The sequence below is a fragment of the Artibeus jamaicensis genome, unplaced genomic scaffold, assembly GCF_021234435.1.
Source record: "Artibeus jamaicensis isolate MK-2021 breed Jamaican fruit bat unplaced genomic scaffold, CSHL_Jam_final contig_2259, whole genome shotgun sequence".
Lineage (NCBI taxonomy): Eukaryota > Metazoa > Chordata > Mammalia > Chiroptera > Phyllostomidae > Artibeus > Artibeus jamaicensis.
Genome location: NW_026521468.1, coordinates 5,960,868 through 5,985,705, shown reverse-complemented (window position 1 = coordinate 5,985,705; position 24,838 = coordinate 5,960,868). Strand labels below are relative to the sequence as shown.

At 62.8% G+C, this 24,838-nt stretch overlaps 2 protein-coding genes across 5 annotated transcripts in view; one reads left to right on the top strand and one right to left on the bottom strand.

Moving 5' to 3' along the window:
• Nucleotides 1–14,235, top strand: part of UBE2O (ubiquitin conjugating enzyme E2 O) — a 42,975-nt gene extending 28,740 nt beyond the window's left edge. The window contains exons 2-18 of one of the 2 annotated variants that reach the window (XM_053660031.1): nt 1,430–1,489; nt 1,600–1,710; nt 3,371–3,468; nt 3,957–4,020; nt 4,361–4,504; nt 4,940–5,049; nt 5,181–5,331; nt 5,564–6,036; nt 6,465–6,619; nt 6,866–6,978; nt 7,068–7,196; nt 7,903–7,995; nt 8,815–9,511; nt 9,755–9,891; nt 11,605–11,808; nt 11,893–11,950; nt 12,064–14,235. In XM_053660031.1, coding sequence (XP_053516006.1) covers nt 1,430–1,489; nt 1,600–1,710; nt 3,371–3,468; nt 3,957–4,020; nt 4,361–4,504; nt 4,940–5,049; nt 5,181–5,331; nt 5,564–6,036; nt 6,465–6,619; nt 6,866–6,978; nt 7,068–7,196; nt 7,903–7,995; nt 8,815–9,511; nt 9,755–9,891; nt 11,605–11,808; nt 11,893–11,950; nt 12,064–12,719 — 3,453 coding nt within the window. In that variant the 3' untranslated portion in view covers nt 12,720–14,235. The remainder of the gene's footprint in view (nt 1–1,429; nt 1,490–1,599; nt 1,711–3,370; nt 3,469–3,956; nt 4,021–4,360; nt 4,505–4,939; nt 5,050–5,180; nt 5,332–5,563; nt 6,037–6,464; nt 6,620–6,865; nt 6,979–7,067; nt 7,197–7,902; nt 7,996–8,814; nt 9,512–9,754; nt 9,892–11,604; nt 11,809–11,892; nt 11,951–12,063) is intronic. The other variant, XM_037157812.2, reaches the window with a different exon arrangement.
• Nucleotides 14,236–15,032: 797 nt separating this feature from the next.
• SPHK1 (sphingosine kinase 1) lies at nt 15,033–21,078 on the bottom strand. 3 transcript variants are annotated; one of them, XM_037157814.2, is made up of 6 exons: nt 20,930–21,078; nt 17,728–17,931; nt 17,243–17,395; nt 17,015–17,109; nt 16,822–16,937; nt 15,033–16,119 (listed from the first exon to the last, which is right to left on the bottom strand). In XM_037157814.2, the coding sequence occupies exons 1-6, from the start codon at nt 20,937–20,939 to the stop codon at nt 15,306–15,308; spliced, it is 1,392 nt and encodes a 463-aa protein (XP_037013709.2). In that variant the 5' UTR covers nt 20,940–21,078; the 3' UTR covers nt 15,033–15,305. The 3 variants fall into 3 exon arrangements, with proteins under 3 accessions (XP_037013709.2, XP_037013708.2, XP_053516013.1); XM_037157813.2 differs by lacking the exon at nt 20,930–21,078 and adding an exon at nt 20,092–20,196; XM_053660038.1 differs by lacking the exon at nt 20,930–21,078 and having other exon boundaries at nt 17,728–18,590.
• Nucleotides 21,079–24,838: the final 3,760 nt, after the last annotated feature.

The following is a 24,838-nucleotide window of genomic DNA, read 5'->3' as shown; positions in this document are numbered from 1 at the left end:
TGGTGTCCGGCAGAGCTGCCACAGCCAGTGCCCGCTGAGCTCTTACCGTGCGCCCCACGCCGCCTTGTTAGTCCCCTCTGCCGCTCCGAGGTGGCCACTGTCACCTCATTTTATACCCGTGGACGTGTGCAGTCAGTCGGCCTGTGGTCTCTGAGCTGGCGCATCTGTGTGTCTGGCTTGAGGACCCTCATGCTTAGCGGCCAGGCTCGGTCTCATCTGGGTCGCGGGCTTACGTTCCCTGTAGGCAAGTCGACTGCTTGTTGGTGGCTGGGCCCGGTGCTCCCCCTGCGTTTCTTTGTAAGTCACAGTCTGGTTCTGTGGAGTTGGTCTCTGTCATCTTTGCCAAAATGCCAGTGACCTTGAGTCAGTGTCTCCAGTCTCCTGCTCTGGAGAGAAGGTTGGAGGGAGCAGCTCATCCACCCTCCCCCCCCACCCGTGGTCAGAGGACTTGCATGTACCGGTCGGTGACTCGATGAGGAGCTACAGAGGGGTGGCCCCGGGCGGGGAATGTGTCCCACCTGGGCTGTGGGAGGGGGTCCAGTGCCCAGCAGATGGGGGACTGCCCTCCTGTGGCCCCAGCTATTCTCTTGTCCTCTTGGAGGAGGGCGGCCTGCGGGCTGTGTGTGGAGGGTGGGTCAGGTGCTCCCCGTGCAGTTGGCCAGGCTCCCAGAGCTGCCGACCGGAGCTGCTCAGCAGCCAGCAGGGCTCCGCTCACGGCAGATAAGGAGCAGCTGCAGCTGGCGGGACAGATAGCCGGGACTGGAAGGTGGTGTCTGTGATCGCTGGCTGCAGGGCGACTGGCGTGACCTGCACAGCCCGGCGTCACGCCCCTCCCCCGCCCCACTATCTCCTCGGCCCTCGGCCCAGGGCCTGGGAGCAGGCACTTGCACAGAGGAGAAAAGGATTTCACGCCCAGCAAAGTGCTTCGCTGTCTGTAGAACAGGGTCTTAAATCTTTAATTTGAACGATGGTTTATGTGATCTGTCATTTAGCCACTGTTTGGTCAAAATGACCCCTGTCAGTCCAGTGCAGGAGTGTCAAACTCCTTTTCACCGGGGGCCGCATCAGCCTCGAGTTTGCCTTCAAAGAGCTGGGTGTAGTTTTTTTAGGACTGTATAAATGTAACTACTTCTTAACTAGGGGCAAGGAGCTCTGGCCGCTGCCGCCGGGTAGAAACAAGGGGGAGGGCCAGGGCCTCTGTCTGCCGCCTGTGGCCTCCTGTTTGCTTTTGGTGGGGGAGTTAGAGCTTGGAGTTCTGAAGTCTCCCAGCCTGGCTGCAGCGAGAGGATGCATTTGTGAAAACCGACCTCAGCACTTAGGATCCGTGTGCTCGCTCCAGTGGGCCTGTGCTCCCGGGGGCTGGGACAAGTGTGCACACCCCCTGGGGACACCGGGGGCCAGTCTCTCACGCCCGTGTTTTCTTGTGCAGCTGAAACTGGAGGACCGCTCCGTGGTGCCCCGGGATGTGGTCCGGCACATGCGATCCACGGTGAGTCCTGCGTTCCAGGCCCGGTGGGGGGCTCTGGGAGGTGCTGGGCCGGGTCTCCCACAGTGGTGGCCGGGGGCGGGGCTCACTCAGGCATGGATGCCCCCCACCAGGACAGCCAGTGCGGCACCGTGATCGACGTCAGCATCGACTGTGCCGTCAAGCTCGTGGGCACCAACTGCATTGTCTATCCCGTCAACAGCAAGGACCTGCAGCACATCTGGGTGAGCCCCGCCCCTGCCCCTGCTGTGCGCCCTTGTGCTTGGGTCCCTTGGTGGGACTTGAGTGCCGCCCCTCTCAGGTCAGAGGCCGAGCGCAAAGTCCTCCCCCATCCCTGGGGCCCAATGCCACTCCGCTGTGAGCCCTTGAGACAGGAGGCCAGACCCGCCCTCGGAGCTCTGGCACCGGCAGCTGCGGGTGCTTCTCCTCCCCAGGCTGCTTTCTGCTCCAGCGGTCCTCCCTCTCTGTAGACAAGCCTCTTTCCAGTGTTCAGTTTTAGTGATTTCAGACTTACTGAGAAGCTCTTGCGCCCCAGCCTGCTCGGCCGTGGGCATCACACTCCACAGCTCCGTCGCCGCCTCTCCTCCTCCCTCCTTAGTCTTTTTCCCTCAAATCCCTTTTTCCCTCGGGTGTTTGAGAACAAACCACAGATACGATGCCCAGTGGCGCCTAAATACTACGAAGTGTATTTCCTGAAATCAGGAACATCCTCCTGCGCGACCACCATTCCCCCAAATTAGGGGATTGCTATACTGCTGGCTGATGCACAGGCCTCATTTCACTGGCCCAGCAATGTTCCTTTTATTTTTCTTTTTTTAGATGATTTATTTACTTATTTTGAGACAGAGGGGAAGGGAGGGAGAAAGAAAGGGAGAGAAACATCAGTGTGTTCGCCTGCCCCCTACTGAAGACCTGGCCTGCAACCCAGGCATGTTCCCTGACTGGGAATTGAACCAGTGACCCTTTTAGTTGCAGGCTGGCGCTCAATCCACTGAGTGACACCAGCCGGGCCCACCAATCCCCTTTTCCCCATTCTGATCCAGGATTCAGGAACACGCTTCGTGTTTACTGGTCAGCTCTTTGATCTCCTCTTTTCTGGGCCGGTTCCCCAGTCTAGCTTTGCCTTCCACATCCTGACACGCCCACCACTTGGACCTTAGTGGGGAGCTGCAGACAGCTCCCCTCCAACCTCAGGCCCGTACCTGTGGCGGAGCGGCCCCCGGAGTGCGGCCGAGTCCTTCTCTGGCCCACGGTGGCCAGTGGCGACTCCGAGGCAACATTCACTGTGATTCCTGGTCCCGTTTGCGTCTTCCACATCTTCCCACCATGAAGTCACCTTGTGCCCCTGGCAAATAATCCGGTTCAGTGGGGAGATGTGCCAGGGCCATGGCAACAGCCTGTCATGTGGCCAGCCCCAGCCTGCCGGTCGGCGCTCCGCGGTTGCTGGATGGCAACTCCGTGGCTCTGCCGCTCCCTCCTGGTCACGATGAGTTGGCTTCCACCATGTGGAAGAGCCCTGCTCCTCCCGTCTATCCGTTTACTCGTCCCCCTTTTATATCACTCTGGCCTCGGGAGCTCCTGTTCTGTTTAGTTTGTGGTCTGTTACTGCCATTATTGTTTTTGTTTTTTTGTTTTTTACGAGTGTTCTATTAGTGTTTATTCAACTTTACTCATAAAAGTCCCAGCTTGGAAACAGCCCAAATAACCATTTAAAAAACTAGGGGCAGCCTGCTGCAGCGGTCACTCAGGTTCTGTACAACCAGTCAAGGCACCAAGCCATCTAGGCCCTTGCTCCCCGCCTCGGTGGGCCGGGGGCGGGCGGGGCGGGTGCCCTGAACACAGCTGTCACTTGCCGTCCCTCACTCCCCTGTGCCCTGGTCACAGCCCTTCATGTACGGCGACTACATAGCCTACGACTGCTGGCTGGGGAAGGTCTACGACCTGAAGAACCAGATCATCCTGAAGCTGTCCAATGGTGCCAGGTACGCTCGCCGCTGAGGAGCCGTCCACTGGGCGGGGCCGGCACTGGACGTCGGGGGGCGGGGTTCATGGGCCCGGGGTCACGGGCTTCTCTTCAGTAAGGGGGACACGCAGTGCTGCGGGCCTGTGGGGCCCGACCCTGGGCGGGTCTTCTTGCCAAAGCGTAAAGCCCTCGGTTTCCGGCCTCTGCCCTGTCTCGGTTTGGGGAGAAAAGCATTATAACTTGGGAGCGGAAGCTTCATTTGGACATTTTAACAGACCTGAGCACGCAGACCCTGGTCAGGGTCTTGCTCACGCTCGGAGAGTTACCTGTGCCGGGTCAGAGGCTGCGCTGTGGGTGGAGGAGGAGCAGTGCCTTTGTAGGGTGTGTGACGTGCTGGTGCCGCTGGGTGACTCCTTTTGAACCTGACCAGCGCCACACTGGCTGCCACGCCTCCCGAGGCTCGGCCCCTGGGCTGAGCGGAGACCGAGCCCGTGTTCCCTGTTTCAGGTGCTCCATGAACACAGAGGATGGCGCCAAGCTCTATGACGTCTGCCCGCATGTCAGCGACTCGGTACGTTGCGGGGAGGGTGTCATGTCCCTCGGCCCTCCGGGCCGTGCAGGGAAAAGGACTTCTGAGCTTGTAGCTAGCCCGGGCTAAACGCTGCTTTTAGGCAAAGTGGCTTCCCAGAAAAGGGCAGAAAGTATTAGAACTTTTCTTCATATTTTGTTAACTTCTATCTCACCTTTGAAAATCTTCGTCGCCTGGGATGTGTGCGGCATTTCAGCACAGTGTGGCACTGGGGCCGTGGCGCCTGCCACCGTCCGCACTGTGGGGGGTGAGGGGCCGGGAAACACCATCCCCCACGGGGACGCCGCTCACAGGGACCGTCCTGTGGCTTCATGCCCTGCAGGGTCTCTTCTTCGATGATTCCTACGGCTTCTACCCGGGCCAGGTGCTCATCGGCCCCGCCAAGATCTTCTCCAGTGTCCAGTGGCTGTCGGGGGTGAAGCCTGTGCTCAGCACCAAGAGCAAGTTCCGGGTCGTGGTGGAGGAGGTGGGCCTGGGCGCCGGGTGGGAGACGGGCTGGGACCTCAGCCTCCACGCCCTGGAGCTGAGAGGTGCCACCCACCCCGTCCTCACCTGCTCTGAGCTCCAAGCCCCACTCAGTGGCCCCTGGACCCTCTTATCTGCAAGGGGTTTGAGGATAATGGGAACACAGGCTGTGGTCACGGAGTGACCAGTAGGCAGATGTCCCCCAGCCCGGCCAACGCAGGCTGAGCAAGGTTGGGGAGCAATGAGTAGCAGGTCCACTGGCCCTGACTGGTGGTGAGGGGGTGACGGGGACCCCTGGTGGGGCCATAGTGGCAGGTGGGTCCCACTGACGGTGTTGCACTCTGTATATCACTAGAAAGACGTGCTTCCTGCCCTGGAGGTCAGGGGGGCTCTGGGCACCTGCTGACTGTGGCCCTGTGCCATTTACTGTCCCCAGGTGCAGGTCGTAGAGCTGAAAGTCACGTGGATTACCAAGAGCTTCTGTCCAGGGGGCACAGACAGCGTCAGCCCCCCACCTTCTGTCATCACCCAGGAAAACCTAGGCAGGTGAGTGGCTCCGGCATGCCACCCACTCCACAACCCCAGGGACGGGCCCTGAGCAGGTCTCCAAGCCACAGTCCCAGGTGTGGGGGGCTGAGAACTGCCAGCCCAGCCCCCTCGTCTCCTCCCCCTCGCAGGGTGAAGCGTCTCGGATGCTTTGACCATGCGCAGCGGCAGCTGGGGGAGCGCTGTCTGTTTGTCTTCCCGGCCAAGGTGGAGCTGGCCAAGATTGCCTGTGAATGTCCAGACAGACACTGTGCCCCAGGGGAGGGCTCCATGGCCAAGAAGGTACGTCCTCAGGGCTGGGGTCGCTGGGCCTTTGAGGAACTGGCCTTGAGCTGTGTTCGCAGCCAGGGAGGACAGTTGGTGCTGCAGTCTGTGCCCCTTGGGGGGCAGCCCGGATGACCCTTGTAGGCCACTTAGGTGTGTATAGCTGCCGCCCACCCCCAGACCGAGCCGCCGGGCAGGGCCATGTGAGCCCTGCCCCCCACAGCTCCCTCCTGCCGCTCTGCCCTTGCAGGTGAAGCGCCTGTTGAAGAAGCAGGTTGTGAGGATCATGTCCTGCTCCCCGGACGCCCAGTGCTCCAGGGACCACTCCGTGGAGGACCCAGGCAAGAAAGGGGGGGCCAAAGCAAAGAGCGAAACGGGGTCCGCCAGCCCCGAGGATACTCCGGACGGGTCCCCCAGCCCAGTGGAGATGCAGGACGAGGGCCTGGAGGATGCCCCGGAGGCGGGCGAGCAGCTGCCCCCCTTTCTGCTGAAGGAAGGCGGCGATGACAGGCTGCACTCGGCCGAGCAGGACGCCGATGATGAGGCCGCCGATGACACTGACGACACCAGCTCAGTCACCTCCTCCGCCAGCTCCACCACGTCCTCCCAGAGCGGCAGCGGCACCAGTCGCAAAAAGAGCATCCCCTTGTCTATCAAGAACTTAAAGCGAAAACACAAGAGGAAGAAGAATAAAATCACCCGTGACTTCAAACCGGGGGACAGGTACACCCAGGGGACGCCCTCCCTATTGGCCAAGTGTCCCGCTTGGACTCGTGTGCACGCACACACTCGGGCTTGCACGCACACGGTGTGCAGCCTATAGAGGCTCAGTGCGGGGGGGGCCCAGCTGAGATGATGCAGGTGCCTGGGGTTTGCCCTGGAGGAGAGGAGAGATCTGGGAGTGAGGCAGAGGATGGGACAGTGGCCTTGACCCCCGGTCGGCCTCTGGGATCCCGTTCACTGGAGATTGCCCAGAGGGGCACAGGGCATGAGCACTGTGGGTGAGCGCCCACTGGCCTGTTCCTCTTCCTTCTTGCTGGGGACTGAGAGTTTCCGGCCAGCGGGCCCCCGGGACAGGTGGAGGGCTGGAGCCCTGCCCTCGCCTCCTGGAGGCCTTTTGCACAGCCTGATTCACAGCTTCTGCCCTGCAGGGTGGCGGTGGAGGTGGTGACCACAATGACCTCTGCGGATGTGATGTGGCAGGACGGCTCCGTGGAGCGCAGCATTCGCTCCAACGATCTCTTCCCGGTGCACCACCTGGACAACAACGAGTTCTGCCCCGGGGACTTCGTGGTGGACAAGCGAGGTAGTGCCAGCCCCGGAAAGCTGTCCCTGCCGAGGGCCTGGGTGGGCCTGGGAAAGGGGGCATGAGGTCTCAGGGTCAGGAGGGAGGTTTGCCTTTGAAGGTGCTCGCTCCTGAGGGCGGGGGAAGCCTTTCCTGCCCTCTGCCGGCCGGGCCGCCCCGAGAGGCCCGACACGTGGTGGTGGGAGGGCGATGCGGGTAGCGCCCCCCCCAGGGCTGCTCAGCCAGCTGTGCGCTCCTGCCCCCCAGTCCAGAGCTGCCCCGACCCCGCGGTCTACGGAGTGGTGCAGTCCGGGGACCATGTGGGCCGCACCTGCGTGGTGAAGTGGTTCAAGCTGAGGCCCAGCGGGGATGATGTGGAGGTGAGCGCACCGCCCTGTGTCTTCCCTCAGGGTGGGCTCCGGGGGCTGGGTGTGGGCCCAGACTCAGGGCCACTCGTCCCGTGTCCTAGTTGATCGGAGAGGAGGAAGACGTGAGCGTTTACGACATTGCCGACCACCCCGACTTCCGGTTCCGCACCACGGACATCGTCATCCGCATTGGCAACGCTGAGGATGGAGCTCCTCACAAGGAGGATGAGGTCTGTGCCTGCCCCAGTTCCAGTTCCCACAGCTGCTTCCCCTTCCCTGTGGAGCAGTTGCAGTGCCTGGGGGAGCCACCAGGTGGCTCCAGGAGACCAGACTTGCACGTCCTCTGCCTCGTCCCAGGCTGCCACTCAGCCTGGGCACCTGCACAAGGGCACACCTGCCTGCCTGCCTGCTGAGGCCAGATTGCACTCACGCAGCTGCTCCCCGAGTCCCGCTGGTTGTAGTTACTAGGGAAGCCCTGTTCCTTCTCCTGAGAGCCGTGGGCATGCTGCTGACTGGTGCAGGGACGCAGGACGGGCTTGGGGAGGTGGCATCTGAGCTGGCCTTGGAGAACAGGCGGGAGCGTCGGGGGGCGGTCAGGCAGGCTCCAGCAGAGGAAGAGCGGGCACAGAAGTCCGGTGGCTGGAACCCCACCCCAGGAAGGACACAGAATGCTGCGAGAAGGAGGGAGTTAGTGGGCGTCGTGCACTCAGTGGCCAGGGGGCACGGGAGCTCAGGGGGCAGGGGGCGTCGCAGGCGTTTGAACAGGAGGGTCCCGTGTTTTGGTTACTCACTGTGGCCTCCTCCGGCTGGTGCCCTCATCTCATGTTCATGGCCACGCCCTTGTCGCCCACTGCCGGCGCTTCCGCTTGGAGGTGCTTTGGCCCTCGCCCGCCCCTCCTGGAGGGCTGTGGCCTTGACCCTGTCCCGTTTGCCCAGCAGCCATCGGTCGGCCAGGTGGCCCGCGTGGACGTCAGCAGCAAGGTGGAGGTGGTGTGGGCGGACAACTCCAAGACCATCATCCTGCCCCAGGTATGGCCTGTGGAGGCCCACACTGCTCGGGGGGGTGGTCGGGCTGGAAGCCACGGCCTGTCTCCTGCCCAGCTCAGGGAGCAGGTGACAGGCTCTTGTGAGGGCTGTCTTGTGGGTGACGGTCTCAGGGAAGGCGTGAGAAGAAGGGCGAGCTCCATAGTCCTGCCCCACCGTGCGGCCTCCCCCAACTGCCCGGTGTGTGTGGGTTTTCACAGACCTCCCTGATTTGCCAGGACCCCCTTCTCACCGTGCTGAGAAAACTCAGGGGACTTCCTTTATGCAGTAGAGCCACCGCCACTTCTAGGAAGAATCCCCAGGACAGTTAGGGGCCCGGCCGGTGGGGTCAGCCGCAGGCTGTTCTCAGTGCCATTCCTTCGTTCCGCGTCGGCCTTCCTCAGGCCCCAGCTCTCCTCTCCTGGGGCCCCTGTAGGGCAGGGCCAGGGAGGGGCTCGCCCCTCCTCCAGGGATGGGAGCACATGTACATGACCCAGGCCAGCCAGCCCTTCCTCCCCCTCTTTGGCATGTTCCCAGCTCCCAGTGCAGCCCCACAGAGGCCTCAGGCCTGAGTCTGCTGGAGGTGGGGCTGAGTTTGCCCCAAAGGCAGACGCCAACTGAGCACACAGTGGGGAGAGACCTGTCAGCTGGGGCTCCCAGTGCTGCTGCCGGGGCGGGGCAGGCGAAGCCGCCTCTCGGGCAGGGCCGCCTGGCACGGAGATGCTGCCTGCAGAACCCCCTGCAGGAGAGGGGAAGGAGGGCGGCAGGGCCGCCAGGGCCCGGGCTCCGAGCTGTGCTGAGCGGCCCGTGCCCGTCTGCCTCCAGCACTTGTACAACATTGAGTCTGAGATCGAGGAGTCAGACTACGACTCGGTGGAAGGCAGCACCAGTGGGGCGTCCTCTGACGAGTGGGAGGATGACAGCGACAGCTGGGAGACGGACACTGGGCCAGTGGAGGACGAGCACCCCAAGATAGAGGAGCCCCCGGTCCCACCCGTGGAGCAGCCAGCGGCCCCCGAGGAGGACAAGGGAGTGGTGATCAGTGAAGAGGCCGCCACGGCCGCCATTCAGGGGGCTGTGGCCATGCCCGCCCCAGTGGCTGGGCTGATGGAGAAGGCTGGCAAGGACGGGCCCCCGAAGAGCTTCCGGGAGCTGAAGGAGGCCATCAAGATCCTGGAGAGCCTGAAGAACATGACCGTGGAACAGCTTCTGACGGGGCCCCCCACCTCCCCCACAGCGGAGCCTGAGAAGCCGACCCGGGAAAAGAAGTTCCTGGATGACATCAAGAAGCTGCAGGAGAACCTCAAGAAGACCCTGGACAACGTGGCCATCGCAGAGGAGGAGAAGATGGAGGCCCTGCCGGACGCAGAGCGCAAGGAGGACAGGCCCGAGGCACAGTCTCCTGTCAAGGCCGAGTGGCCCAGCGAGACCCCGGTGCTCTGCCAGCAATGTGGCGGCAAGCCCGGTGTCACCTTCACCAGCGCCAAGGGCGAGGTCTTCTCGGTGCTCGAGTCTGCACCCTGTGAGTTAGCCCCTTCTGTGTGTACAGTCCGGGGGGTGAGGGGTGCCCCCATGCAGCCCCACCGCTGCTCCGGGCCGGGGTGGGAACGGGACATGGCCCTGGTGTGGCCCCAGGTTCTGATGCCCTGGGAGGTGGGTGGGACAGGTGTGGGTGTACTCGCCCATCTGGGGAGCGCACCTGGCTTCTGGATGGAGCGCTCAGAGCCTCGCCAGCAGGGACTGAACATTCTCTCTCCTCCTCTAGCAAATCACTCTTTTAAGAAAATCGAATTCCAGCCTCCAGAAGCCAAGAAGTTCTTCAGCACCGTGCGGAAGGAGATGGCGCTGCTGGCCACCTCGCTGCCCGATGGCATCATGGTCAAGACCTTTGAGGACAGAATGGCAAGTAGCTCTGCAGGGGCTGGCGTGGGCAGGGGTGACGTGCCGTGCGGGCACCCTGACCTTCCAGCCCACGTGGCACCTGAGAGGCTGCCCACACCACAGATCAGGCGGGAGACGGACTGGGGCAGGTGAGGGCCCGGTGCCGTGACTACACCAGGTGGCTTGTTCTTTCTGTTCTGGAGTTAGGTTTAAATGATGTAGTTGTCACCCAAGTCGGGCCTTCTTTTTGAAAAATTAGAACGTTACAGAGAAAAACAAAGTTGTCTTTGACCCCTGCCCTCAGGGGTCATGACCCGGAAGTCATGATGCCTTTTCTTCCCAACATCCTCGTGCATCATCGTGAACAGGGACTGTTTTGCGTGGTTTTACGTGACTAGCACGTCACTATATACGGCACCTATGGTTTGCTCTCGCGCTCTGCAGGGTTACTCTGAGAGCCCCTCGCGGGCTCACACTGGGCTGGCCCCCCCTTTAGCTTCCAAACCGCCGTTCTCCTGTGACCCTGTCACCGCACCCCCGCTCTGTCTCGGTGGCCGGGCCCAGGGTCCGAGTGGCCCAGTCCTAGTCAGTGTCACTGTGACCCTGTGCTGTGTTCCAGGAATGGCCGACCCTTCCACGTTGTCTCACGTTGTCTCAGTTCGTTGTTCAAATCCTCACGGAGGCAGAGGGAGAGAGACCTCGACTGGCGGCCTCCTGCGTGTATGCCAAGCGGGGGGCTGAGCCCGCAGCCTAGGCACACGTCCTGGTTAGAAGTCAGACCCACACCCTTTTCCATTGCCGGGATAACGCTCCGACCAACTGCGCCACGCTGGCCAGGGCCTTCGCCTTATTTATTTAACAGACCCCTCGGGGCCCCTCTGGGTGCCAGGCACCCAGCAAGACAGGGAGAGTCTGACTGAGGCGTCAGCTCTGGCCCAGCCCTAGAGCAAGGGGCAAAGCAGGGCCCGCGGAGGGGTGCTGTCCAGGTGGCCGTGGCGCCAGAGACCACGGCAGGGCTGGGAACTAGCGTGGGCTGCTGCTCGAGGTTCTTAGTACTTTTGGTTTTTCTTGGGTTTTAGTGAAATTATTTTTGAAAGTTCCAACCTGTCTCAGCTCTGCAGAGGGACACAGTGCGTAGCACTTTCTCCTTTGTTCTGTTTTTTTCCAAATCTCCCTCTGAGGGAAGGGAAGCCTTGCGGGAACCTGAGGCCCCGGGAACACACTGGAAGGGATCCCGGCCCTTGCCGGTGCCCCGGGTCACCGTTCACTGGCCCTGGCACACGCTGGTGGCAGCGGCTCGCTGTGGGGCGCCACCCTGAGGGCTCAGCGGCCCCCGGCCCTTTGGTGGCCTCCCAGCACCTCCTTCTGGGGCTCAGGCCCCTGCCGCTCTGGTCACTGGAGGCGTGGGCAGCCTGGCCCTCCTGGACGCGCCTCCTTCCGTCTTCTGACCCACTGTTTGTGGCCCGCCTCTTTGGTCTGGGTTCAGAGCAGCTGCTTTGAGGACTACAACTTTAAAGTAGTGATTGTTGAGGAATAAAACCTGGTAGGATAAAAACCGTTTGGGAAACCCCTTGGATGCTGGGAGTTAAAAGGTGCAGGAGGGTCACGCTCACCTCAGCCACTGGCGGTGTGTGGCGTCCTGGGTGCCGCTCCCGTGCCCTCAGTGCCCCGGAAAATCGCAAACCAGGCCCTGCGCAGAAGCGCCTGCCAACCACAGCCTCTCCCTCCACCCAGGACCTCTTCTCAGCCCTGATCAAGGGCCCCACGCGCACCCCCTACGAGGACGGCCTCTACCTGTTTGACATCCAGCTCCCCAACATCTACCCAGCTGTGCCCCCCCACTTTTGCTACCTCTCCCAGTGCAGTGGCCGTCTGAACCCCAACCTATATGACAATGGGAAGGTGTGCGTCAGCCTCCTGGGCACCTGGATCGGAAAGGTGAGCACCGTGCTGCCACCTGGGCGAGGGGTGGCCCTCTGGGGCGGTGTCGGGACGGAGCTGACTGTGCCATCTGTGTTTTAGGGGACAGAGAGGTGGACGAGCAAGTCCAGCCTTCTTCAGGTGCTCATCTCCATTCAAGGTACTGTGGGCGGGGCTCGGGGCAGAGTCTGGTGTCCCTGCCCCTGCCTCCAGGTCTGGCCCTGCCTGGGGTGGAGGTACGGGGCCCTGACCCCTGATGGCTCCTGCCCGCAGGCCTGATCCTGGTGAACGAGCCCTACTACAACGAGGCCGGCTTTGACAGCGACCGGGGCCTGCAGGAGGGCTACGAGAACAGCCGCTGCTACAACGAGATGGCGCTGATCCGAGTGGTGCAGTCCATGACCCAGCTGGTGCGGCGGCCCCCCGAGGTCTTCCAGCAGGAGATCCGGCAGCACTTCAGCGCCGGCGGCTGGCGGCTGGTGAGGCGCATCGAGTCCTGGCTGGAAACCCACGCCCTGCTGGAGAGGGCCCAGACGCTGCCCAGTGGGGCCTCCACGGACGGCAGCTCTGCAGTGGCCGAGCTCCCGGACGGCGGCCAGGCAGAACCTGAGGATGGCAGGCTGGCCCCCGGCGAGGCCTCCCAGGGCTCAGACTCAGAGGTCGTCCAGGGCCCGGCCACAGCCAGCAGGGACCACACAGACCAGACCTCGGAGGCGGCGCCAGATGCCTCAGTGCCACCCAGTGTCAAACCAAAGAAGCGAAGAAAGAGCTACCGGAGCTTCTTGCCTGAGAAGAGCGGCTACCCTGACATCGGCTTCCCCCTCTTCCCGCTCTCCAAGGGCTTCATCAAGAGCGTGCGGGGTGTTCTGGCGCAGTTCCGGGCCGCTCTGGTTGAGGCGGGTATGCCTGAATGCACGGACGACAAGTAGCCCCCCGGCCCGTGGGACGGAGCGTTGCGGTGGGAGAGGCCAGCTGCTGCCTGCTCGTTCCCTCCCCTGGACCTGCCCCTCTTCCCACTCTCTCCTCTGTCCCTGACGCAAGCCCCCCCGGGGCCCCCTCTTCCCAAGGAGAGCTTGATGCTGATGCGCAGGAAGTTTCTGAGATGCTGCCACTTCTACTCGGAAGTAGTCTGTCTGCAGGCGAGCCCCCTGTGCAAAGCCCGTCTGAACCCTGTGGCCGGTTTTCCACTTGTCACCCCAGGCGAAATGGCCCAGCACGGCGCCCCCCACCCCAGAGCTGTGCAGAGCAGCAGCGGGACCGGTGGCCGTGCGGTGCATGAAGTGCGGGTTGCCCCGGCAACTTCCCTGGTCCCTTTCATCCTCTCCGGTGCCATGGTAGCCTCCCTGTGTCCCAGGCCCTCCCTCGCTCCCTAGCATCAACGTACTCTCCTGGGCGTTGTAGCCGCGGTCACGACTCCTGCCTCTGTTCTGGCTTGGTTACCACGGGGTCGCCCTCAGGCCTGTTGAACTTGCTCGCTCTCAGAGACTAGGCTGGGTTCAGGGTGATACCCAAAAGAGGTGGTGGCTCTCGCACCCCAATGTGGAGCGAGGACCAGGGAGCTGCTGGGAGAGAAACAACTGTAGGTGCCTTGCTCTTCTGTCCCATGTGGCCGGGTGGGGAGTCCTGGCCCCGAGGCCTGGAGTGTCTCCTCCCTGCCCGGTCCCGTCCCAGGACCCCGGGGGCGGGAGCGTTGGCACATCCAGGGCCTTGGCACATGTGGGGGCCTCTCCCGTGTACTCCATCCCTCCCACTTTCAAATACTCGTGCTGGGAGGTGGCCTGTAGCTCACGGCACAGCCAGCCCTCTCCACCACGAGATCAAGGTCGCCTGTCAGCCCTTTGCTTAGCAACTCTGCAGGCTCCATCTGAGGGGGGAGGGGTGGCTGGTGGGGGGGTCCCTGCCCTTGCAGAGACAGGCCCCGAGGTTTACAGGTTTTCTAAGCTTTTGATAATGTGAAGCTCCAGGCTAAGGGGATGCTGTGAGCACATTGCAGGTATGTAATTTTTGGTGTACGTATGTAATATTTAAGGTTGAAAGAAAATAAATTTCAAAAGCAAAGATATTAACTCTTACTAGAAAAAACAAAAAAAGAAGCCAAAGCATGATGCGTCTTGTCCGCCTTAAGCTGGCTCCTCACCCGAGCGGCGTCATTTCCACCCAGGGGGCAGCGGGCAGCGGGCAGCGGCCACGGGGAGGGACAAGCCGGGCCTGGGCCACAATACCTGGGGCCGAGTCGGGGTCTTGCGTGAGCAGCACCCGGAGTGGCCAGCGGGGCCGTGCTTCCCAGGGCCTTGCCCCGTGGAGATGTGAATGCCACTGCTTAAGAAATCTGTACAAAGTGCTGTGTGATTAAACTGTTTTTTTTTACTTGCATTTTTTTTTTGTTTGGCTCATTACAATGTACAAAACAGACAAGGTGGCACCATTAAACCTGCCTCTGCCATTCATCTGGGCTCCGTGGCCTTTCTTCTCCAGGCACCTCACACGCCCTCCCCGGGGGGAGGGAGGCCCGCCCTTGCCAGGAAGGCCTGGGGCAGTGCCCACTGCGCTTCCTGCCGCCCGCCTTTCCCATCCTGGGGTTCACAGGGGCCGGAAGGTCAGTGTCCCTGTCTCTGGGCAGGGCTGTTTGTTCTGCAGGAGCCCATTTTGAGCCGTGTGGGCCACCTGCCCGATGTGGGGGAGATGACCTGGGCACCTGGCCTGGGCTGCGAGCCAGAAGGTTGGCCGGGTGTGGGAGCCTGGCATCCGCCCTTCCCTGCTGCTGCGTTTTAACTGGGGCCCAACAGCCACCCACCAGGGTGGGGCAGAGGAGGGGGGGGAGGCAGGCCAGGACTGGAGCCCTCGGTGCAGGGGTGCCAGACTGCTCCTGGGAGGGGCCTAGGCCCGCCACTTTGGGTTCTGCTGCTCCTTGCATTTTCCTGACGCCTGCAGCCTGAGGCCTTTTCCCTTTTCGCAGCGGTTGGCAGGCTGTGTCGTCCTAGGTGAGAAAGCCTGCTGGCCGTGAGCCTGCCTCCCATGTCTGGGGTGAGCAGGCGGCTGGGCTCCTTGGCTTCTAGGGTAAAGGGCGTATAATTTCAGGACAGGGCTGTACCCGCTACAAAAGAAGCTGTGGTCCTGCGCCCATCACCAGAATGACCAGGCAATCCAGGAGGCACCACTGGGCATCGATGCTGAACAGCAGAGCCTGGCAGGAGCACGGCGCCCCTGCCCCCACCTCGACCCCTAGGATAAGACCAGCAGGCTGGGAATGTGACTTTATTCAGATTTGATTGGGGGGGGGCGGGGGCCAGAAAACAGGATGGCTCCCACATCACCGGGGGGCCCAGCCGGCTGCTCTTTCTGAAGCACAGCCTCTGCCCAGCCTTCCGCAGGAGTCTTCCCCTTCCTGTGCCTCCTCTTGCCCAGGGGCGCTGGCGCAGAGCTGGGACAGCCCTCCAGTCCTGGGGGAAGGGGAGAGGGCTCCAAGCTCAGATTGCATTGGGCAGACGCACTAAGGCACAGCAAGGCCCAAGGAATCATAAGGAAACCTCTGGAGGCGGTGTCTCCTGAGGCTTCCGGCTGGGCGGCGGCCACTGTGGCTCTAGAGAAGGTGAGGGGTCCCCATGGCCGCTGACCATCCAGAAATAGTCGGGGTGCACCTGGCCCTGCACAGCCTCGCTGACCACCATCTCCCCGTCCACAGCAAACACCCCCTTCCCGTCCTTGGGCTCCAGGCGGAAGGCCACCACGGGCACGTACACCAAGTAGGGACAGTTGCACTCCATGTGCCTGCCCTTCTCCATGGCCAGGAAGAGGCGCAGCAGTGAGGCCCGAGACACGCCTGCCCGCACGTAGAACAGGTGCATAGCGCCGGCCACACGGTGGCCCATGGGTGCGACAAACATCTCGCTGCCCAGGTGTGAGTGCAGCTGCACCAGAACCAGCACGAAGTCCTGCTCCGGCACCACCGTCCAGTGAGCAGGCACCGGCTCCTCCAGGGGCACGAGGTGGGCGTCCACGGGGCCCTGCCGGTCCTGCCGGTCCAGAGGGGAGGCGGGCGCCTTGGAGACCACCTGCTCTACGGGGAGGTAGGCCAGCCTGCCGTGGTAGATGCGTAGGGCCACCAGGCGCAGGAGGGTGCCCAGCGTGAAGCGCATCTCTCCCAGGCGCCGGAACTTCTCACTCTCGATGTCCACGTCAGCGATGAGGCCCCAGGCCAGGCTGAGCACGGAGAAGACGCGCAGTCCCGAGAACAGCTGCAGGGACAGCAGGTTCATGGGGGCCAGCTGCCTTTGGCACAGCAGCAGTGTGCAGTTGTTCAGGAGGTCTTCGTTCGTCACCTGCTCGTAGCTGCAGGGAAAAGGTCCTCATGTGCCCTCCCCCTCCTCCTCCTAGGGAGTGTGGCCCCACAAGCCACACTGGGTCCCTGGGGAGATGGAGCAGATAGGCAGCCAGCTGGCATCACCAAGAAAATGAGCCAGAACTGAGGGCTGAAGCTCCAGAAAAGAGGGGATGGAAGTTACCCCAGCAAATGGGAATTTCTAAAAACCAGGCAAAGAGCTGTGGCTCAGTGGATTGAGTGCTGGCCTGCAAACCGAAGGGTCACTGGTTCAATTCCCAGTCAGGGCACAAGCCTGGGTTGTGGGCCAGCTCCCCCAGTAGGGGGTGTGCAAGGAACAACCACACCTTGATGTTTTTCTCCTTCTCCTTCCCTCCCCCTCTGTCTATATTAAAAATTAAAAAAACAACAACAACAACTAGGCAGTGAGGCCCTGGCTGGTGTAGCTCAGTGGATTGAGCGCGGGCCTGTGAACCACACGATCACGGTTCGATTCCCAGTCAGGGCACATGCCTGGGTTGCAGGCCGGTTCCCTGCAGGCCAGTTCCCAGCAGGGGACGCACAAAAGGCAACCATACATTGATGTTTCTCTCCCTCTCTCCTTCCCCCCTTCCCCTCTAAAAATAAATAAATAAAATTATTAAAAAAAAATAGGCAGTGAGGCGGCACTGAGGGGAAACTGAGGCCCACCGCCCACAGCCCTGGGTTCTCACCCTGCATAATGGTTCAGCGAAGCTGCCAACGCGTTGCCGGAACCAGCTGGGAGACTACACAGAGGCTTCAGGATGGCGGTCTCCCAGTCAGGCCGCTCCATGAGCCCATTCACCACCTGTTGGAGCACGGGTGGCCTCAGCCTGGGAGTGCCCGCCCCCCCGCCCACGCCCCGGCTCCTGGCGCAGGCCTCACCTCGTGCATCACTCCGTCTCCAGACATGACCACCAGCGCATCCCAGCGCCCCAGCTCCTCAGCCCGCACTAGCTCCCGGGCGTGATTCCGCCGTTCTGCAACAGCGGGGGGGGGGGGGGGGGGGAATGACGGGGAGACAAGGTGGCTTTGGAGGAGGGTGTCCCTGGCAGTGGGTGGGTGCTCCCCCGCACCACCTTCCTCCCCCACCAGCCCCCAGAAGGCCCTCACCAGTGAGCATAAGCCTGAAGGAGACATCGGCCTGGGCCAGCAGGGGCTGCACGTGGCTCCGGAAGAGCTGCAGGGCCTTGCCTTTGCCGCCGCGTGGGTTGAGCAGCACCAGTACAATGCAGGGCCGTGGGAGCTGGTTCTGGGGGCCCCGGGCTGCAAAACCCAAACCCGAAAAGGCCGCGTCACCAATCGGCCACTAGGGGGCGCAGGGCCACAACTGGGGCCCTGGGGGGGAACTGCTGCCCCGAGCGCCGGGGTGACGGATGCAGGAGGGCCCGGCCAGAGGCGGCGGCCTCCCGCAGGGACCTCCAGCGGGGAGCGGGGCACCCTTGACGCCCCCGCCCTTGGTTCAGGCCCAGCCCGTTTCTGGACTCGTCGGGGACAGCGCGTCTCTTCAGCGTCCCCAGCCCCTCTCTTCCGTCCAGCTGACCCTGGCCAGGGAGAGAGAGGATCCCCTGCAGCCCTTCCAGGCCGCCCCCACAAACCTGCATCCATAACCTTGACCCGCGGCGGCCGCTGCCTAGGGCTCCCCAGTGCTCCCGGGGCGCTGCCCTCGGCGGTGGCTCCTGCCTTCAGCTTCTTATCGGTGCTGCCCAGGCGGGCGTCGCGGTGTGGGCTGTGGGGCTCGCCTCCCCCGCCCGGAGCCCGGGCCGCGGGGGCACACGCATCGTTCCCTCCGTCCGCCGAATCTGAGGGAGAGGAGACGACGCTGGCGGGGTCCGGAGCGGCTCCCCGAGGTGAGGTGCGCCCCGCCAGACACTCGGACCGCGCGCGCGCGCGGGTGGCAGCGTGCTCCGACATCGCCGGACTCAGCTTTCGGCGAGGTCCAGAAAGCCACGGCCGGGTGACCACACGAAGGGCGTCCCCGTCCTGGAGCCGAGCTGCGGCGGCGAAGGGTCTCTTCCTGGGGCCCGGGTTCCGGCCCGACGGATGAGTCAGAGCCCCGTGGCGCTCTCTCCGTCCGACCAGCCCCTCAACCCCCCCTCCAGGGGCTGTCAGGGGGGGTCCAGTTGCGTAAAAATCCCAGAACTCGAGCGGACACCGCGGGGCACGAAGTTTGGGGCGAGAGATCCGAGCCCCGAGCCATCCGGTAGCCGGGATCGCGCGATGACGGAGCCCCGGACCGGCCGCCAGCGGCCGCCTCCCTTAGCCGAGTCCCGAGCGGGCGCGGAGGCCTCGCGGTGCGTGGCCCAGTTCTCCGGGCCACTCAGGAGCCACGACACGAGAAAGGGCAAGGTGGGCGGCCGGCCGTACCCAGTCTGGCCGGTTTGCTGGGGAGGCGCCACCTCCGTTCCCTGCAGCGGCTTAGGGCGGGACGCAGCTCGTCCCGGGCTCGGCCCCGCGTCTGAGCCACACAGGCCGACTCCCTGGCTTCGAGGCCTCGGGCCGCAAACTTTTTGTGAACTTGGCCGCCCCCCGCCGCGGTGCGAGGAGGCGCAGGCTCCGCGCCGGTCCTGGCCACGCCCCGGGCTCCGCACGCCGGAGGGGGTGGAACCCGCACCCAGCGCGGCTGGGGCGCGCCCGTCCTCGGCCTCGCCGCGTCGGCTCCCGCGCAGTCCGAGTCTGCGGCGCGGCAGCTAACGAGCCCTCGGCTGGGTCCCGGGGCGGCGTGACTACGTGTCCCCACCGCCCCGCAAAAAAGTGGCGCTGCAGCCTGGCCTGGGGAGAGGCGAAGGCAGTCGGCGAGGCGTGGAGCCCGGGGTCGGGTCACGAGCGGCGCGCCGCGAGCGCAGCGTTCCAGCCGCGTGAAGGTGAACGCGCAGCGCAGGCCCGGTGCGAACTCGCGGCCGCGCCCAAAGCCACAGCTGCACGCGACAGGGTGCCGGGTGCCCGAGTCTCACTGCGCCGGGCAGACCCTCGGCTGCCCCAGGAGGCTGAGCCCTCGCGCCCCGGGGTCTTCTCCCTTCACGAACATAGCTCCAGCCCCCCCGGAATGCGAGGCCTAGACCCCTGCCCGTACGGGGGTGTCCGGCCTACAGCCCCCGTTCTCCCCCACACGGTTATTTTTAGCTCCTTGACGCTGCCGCAACCACCCGGCCCGACGCCGCCGAGACCTTCCTCCTGAGTAGAGCTGGAGACCCGCTCGGGGCCGCGGTCCGGGGGCGGAGTCCTTCTCAAGAACCTCAAAAGTTGGACCCTTTCCCCCAGGGGACACCATCGAGGCTCGGCTCATCTGGGCCACAGAAGCGCCCGCACAGCTGGCGATCGGGCCCGCGGCCCCTCACCACCCCGAGGGGAGCCTGGCAGCGTAAACAGGCCTAGGCCAGCGGAGAGCCCAGCATCGGGGGCGTGACCGCCGCTCCCCGCCCCCAACGAGCTCAGCCGTAAGATACAATAGTGCCTGGGAGTTTTCTCTTCAACGGAGCCACGCGGGGACGCCTCGTGTTAGTGAGTGTGATATACACAGCAACGGATGCACGGGTTTGCGGCCAACACGAGTTAAATCCCGGGGGGGGGGCGGTTGTTTGCGGAGACTCCAAGAAGTTTCCCAAACCTGACCAGTTAGGGCCGAAGTTAGAAAAAACCGAACCCCTTAAGGGGCTGAGGTGGCTCACGCGCGCACACCCACCCCCACTCGGCCCCCCAACACGTCTCCCCACCGCCCCTTAAGGGAGGGGAGAGGCAGGTCTGGTCGGGTCGGTAACTCGGGCCGCGGGTCCCCACACCTGAGGGGCGGGGCCCGAGGGTTCCCGGGGAGGCGGGAGCTCGGCGGGGCTGCGCGGTCCCGGGCTCCGCGCGCTTCGCCGGGGTGCGCGTCGCCGCCCCGTGCCGCCCCCGGGCATTCCTGGCTGGGTCCTGAGCGTCCCAAGGGCATTCCGGGAAGGTGACTCAGCGACGTGCTCACCGACCGAGAAACCCCGAAACTAAGGACGTGGGGAAGGATCTGCGCGTCATCACTCTCCAGCAGCACCGCGGCGCGCGTCCGCAAGGTCCGCTCGAGACGCTCTCGGGGGCCCCCCCCCCCACTCCCCCGGAATCGGAGCGGGTGGAGGGGCGGGCTGCGGCAGCGGTGCAGCGGTCCTGCAAGGCGGTGGCTCCGCGCGGGAGACGGGAGCTAGGCCCCGCCCTCCTGTCCCCTTCCTACCTCTCTCCCCCCTCCCCTCCAGAAGGGGTCCGGAGTCCAGGCTTTGGTGCCCAGGGGGCGCGGGGCGCGGGATGGTGCTCCCTGAGACCGCAACCTTGGAGGGGAGTGGCTGCGGACGCTGCCGGGGCGTCCTCCCCTTCATTCTCCCTTGCTTGAGAGAGCACTCGCCATCAGGCCCGAAAAGCTGCAGCCTTGAACCTTGGGGTCTGATAAGAAACTGAGACACTGGGAAGGGAAGACAGGGCTGTGCCTGAGTCCGCGGTGAGAACGTCCGCCTGCCTCGGGCCCCTCGCTTCCTGCCAGGGCCCCTGGAGTCTCGGTCCGGGTTGGGGTGGGGTTGACTGGAAACCCAGCGGGGAAGGGGAGGCGGGGCCGCCTGCTGGGTTCTTGACCCAGACCGGGGACCCAGTGGGAGGGAGATGAAGCTCTCTGGCCCCGGTTCTGACCCACACAATGGCCTCTCTGTCCTCCCTGCCGCCTCTCCCCTGCCCCCCTCACCTCTGGTCTTTGCTCGCCCCCCCTCCCCTTGTTGTCTTTCACCTTCCCCTTCCCTGGCTGCCCCAGCTCCTCTGTAAAGAACTGTCACAACTCCGGAAACTCACCCATCAGCATCCCTGGCCCCAGACAGGACTGGGCCAGAGCGAGAAGCTTTTCCCTTTGACAGCTGGGGGAACCGAAACCCTGAGAGGTGAAGGGTCTGGTGCCAAATGCTGTGCCAGTTGCCAGCAGAGCTGAGGGGCGAACCCAGGAGGCCTGACCCCCAGGCTCCGAGGCTGAGCCTCCTCCAGGATCCTCACTGGCGTTGGAGTATCCGCAGGCCTGGCGGGGGATTCCGCGGAGCTGCCCCAGTAACCCGGCTGCTCAGTCTTCCCGAGAAAGAGGAAGTGTCTTCAAAGATCTTCCAGGCTTCACCCCCGTCCCCGGGCTCCCAAGGAAGCAGCCAGCCACTGCACCAGGCTCACCATGGGCCCGGCGTTAGGTTTGATCTGACCTGATCGCCAACTCAGCTTGGCTCTCAGGTAATACCGGTCTGACAGGTGAAAGAAACTGCCTTTCCATCTCCCCCAGTACCCCCCACCCCAATTCCTGCTGTGGGCAGCCGCCCCAGCTCTCTGGAAACTTGAAGCCAAGGCGGCCAGATGGCAAATGACTTAATTTGATTAGGAGAGGATTTCTGCCCCCTCTCCCTTCCCTGAAGCTACCTTCCCGGGGAGGTTGCAGCTTCTGAGCTGACCTGCAGGGCCTCAGGGCCTCCCTGGATCTCAAGTCTCTTCTGCCTGGGTGACTGCATGGGCAGGGGAAGGGAGGAGTCCAACTCTGCAAACCCTTCGAGACTCTTCTAGGACAGCCCCAGGTGTGGCGGGCTGCTCTGAGAGTTGTCTGCATGCCGGTGGCTGTCCCAGGCCTAGGGCGGTGGGGTCTGCCATGTGTGGGGGTCCTGGAGAACAGGCAGCTCCTCACCTGTGCGGTGGGTGGGTTTAGGTCGACCCCTCGGGTGTCCTCCTTGTTAAAGTGCAAGTCTATGCTGAGGCTGGAGACCTGGGTCCCATCTGCCTGCGGGCTCTGCCTTTCACACAGGCCTTCTGCTGCAGCTCCCCAGGGTCTGGCCCCGGCTGCCCTGCCGGGGCATTAGCCTCCGGAGCCCTCTTAGCGCGAAAGCTCTGAGGGCCACCCCACTCCACTGTGCACCGCGGGTGCCTGCCTAGCACCTGTCTGAACAAGGGTGCATGTTTCCCAGGGTTGGGTGGTCACAAAGGTGCCTTAACAGATACAGAGGTGCCTAACAGACTGTGTCCGAGTCTGGAGACCACAAGTCCAAGGTCAAGGTGTCCGCCGCAGGGTAGGTTCCTTCTGAGGCTGGGAACTGTCTCAGGTGTCTCCCCCAGCTTCTGGTGGTTGCCAGCAGGCTCCAGGGTTCCCTGGCTTGTCGATGCATCTCCCCATCTCCACCTTCACCTTCATGCAGCCTCCTCCTCCGAACATTTGGCCGAGATCTGTTCTTTTAGGGTCCACATTGTCTTCTGTGTGCATGTTCTGTTTCAGTCAAAGTCCTCTGGGAGGGACGCTAGTGTGAATTAATATATCACATTTTTAAGCAAAAAAAAAATTATAGCAATATAGGTGTCTGGAGAAAGGGAAGCAGAGAACACTCCCGTGGGTGTCAGAGGAAAGGGGGGTCTGGTCCGGAGCCTGACCAGCTCCCCGTGCTGGCGGTCGAGTCTGTTGGCAGGAGCTGTGGGTGGACATCAGCGCTGGCCTCTCCTCGGCCAGGGCTCCGCATCCTCCACTTTCAGATCTTAGTTCATACGGTGGCTTCTCAGGGCACATTTAGCTTCCGAGCTCATAGATTTGTTCCCAAGTCCTTGGAAGAAAGAATCTGAGTGTTGCATTGGTATATTAGGTTCTTGTTGCAGAAACGTATTGTCTTGCAGTTCTGAAGGTCAAGTTTGAACTGGATCGGCAGGGCCGTGTTGCCTCACCTATCCTAGACTCTGTAGGCCACCTGGGCTCCCGGGCTTGGGCCCCGTCCCTTCACCTCCAGAGCCGGCAGCAAGGTGTCTTCAAATCTCTGTGTGACTTTTGCCTCTGTTCTCGTGTCTTCGCTGACTCTGACCTCCCTGCCTCCCTCCCGTAGCCCCGCCGCGCCGCCCACCGCTGTGATTATGCGGGGCCCACCCAAATAACCCAGGATGACCTCCCCACCTCAAGAGCCTTAACCCTGGGGGCACATGGAAAGAGAGTGAAGGGGGGATAAATGGTGATGGAAGGAAACTTGACCTGGGGTGGTGAACCCGCAATACAACATGTAGATGATGTGTTACAATAGAATTGCATGGCGATTAAGTTATGTAATTTTATTAACAAATGTCACCCTAATAGATTCAATTTTTTAAAAAAAGAGCCTACATTGCAGCTGCAAAGTTCTGTTTGCCGTGTAAGGTAACAGTCGCCTTTGGTTCGGGGATTATGAGTGGGCATCTTGGGGACCATCGTGCTGCCGGCCACGAGTGGGAGGGACAGAGTCTGGGAACCTTCTTTGTCACATTCAGCAGCTCCCCGGCACGGCCGAGTGAGCACGACCAGGAACTCACCGTCCCCCGAATGAGCGTCTGTCGTGCGGGGCCGGAAATAACCTTCTTGCTGGGACTGGCATGTGAATCTCTGGACTCCATGGCCTCTGGCTCTGCTGGCAGAGGTTCCTGCAAAGCAAACTGATTTCCATTTTCAAAAAGGACCCGAGAGAGAGAAGCTGACGTGCTCGCTGCGGTAAGTTCCAGGATTTCAGCGTGTTGACTTTTCACCTGAGGAAGGGGTGGAGGGCCGGCCAGCCCGTCCATTTTTAGCCTGGCAGACTTTCCCACCTGGCTTTGCAGGAAGGGCTTGCCACAGGCTCGGCTTCCCGGGGGACCAGACTGGAGTGTGTGGCCCTTTCAGATCCTGTCATGTGACCTCACAGTCCAGCTGCTCCTACTCCCCTGTGGTGAGGCTGGGCCCGGCCTGCCACATGGAGCCCCACGGCTGGGAAGGGACACTCTAGCTGACAGCTGACATGGCTCCAGCCTGGTCTCCAGAGCCACCCCACGTCCTAGACGCTGGTGAGCCGGCCCCTACCCCACCCAACTGTGCTTTGTGCTCACCTGCCCGCTTACACTGGTTCTGAGCTGGGCAACTGGTGCACGTCCTCATTCAGGGAAAGAGAGGCCCCCAGCCACTGGTCTGACCCCTTGGACAATTCCCAAGAGGACAACTGGGGGTCAGAAAGCGACGTGGCAGGTCGGCGGTCTGCAGTCCAGGAGCGGAAGGCCCGGCGGCCCGCTGGGGAGCAGGCATGTGTGCAGTTTTCCAGGGACTTTTGTCACACAATGGTTCCACTTTCCCATCTCTCTAGAGCTGTGTCCTTGGGCTGCTCCCAAAACAAACAGACAGTGGGCTGGATGCAGCCGCCAGCCGGGCTGTGCTCTGCTGCGCTGGTGCGCTGGGGCTGTGCGCTCCTGCCAGGTGGACGCCCCTCTGTGCCCAGGGAAGGCGAAGTCCTCCCTCCCCCTTGGGACGCTGCCCCAGGTGCCCTGCCGGCCCCTGGAGGCCGCCTGGGAATGCAACCCTCTCATTCTTTACTCAAGCAGGGCCACTACTCTGGTGTCCAACCTAGAAGCCGATTTGGGGTTTGGGGGTGCCAAAGAGGGGCATGGCGCCCTGCTTTTTCCAAGCAGGAAAAAGTTGCAGAGCCCGGAGTGGGGTTTGCCTATCCCTGCCGCTCCCTCCCCACATCCCGGAAATAGAAATCGTCTTCTCTCGGGGTTCGTCTGCTGAACGTCAAACCCTTCCATCCTGTTCCAGACACAGCCCTGCTCATTCACATAATAATTACACAGGAGGGCCTAGGAGAGGGGCTGGGGACTAGGGATACTTCGCCCTTGAATGCCACACATGGGCCCTTAAGCCTGTGTGGAGCGAGGGAGTGACACTGTGTCAGTCTGACAGGAGGGCCGTTTCCCAAAGCGGAGTCCCTT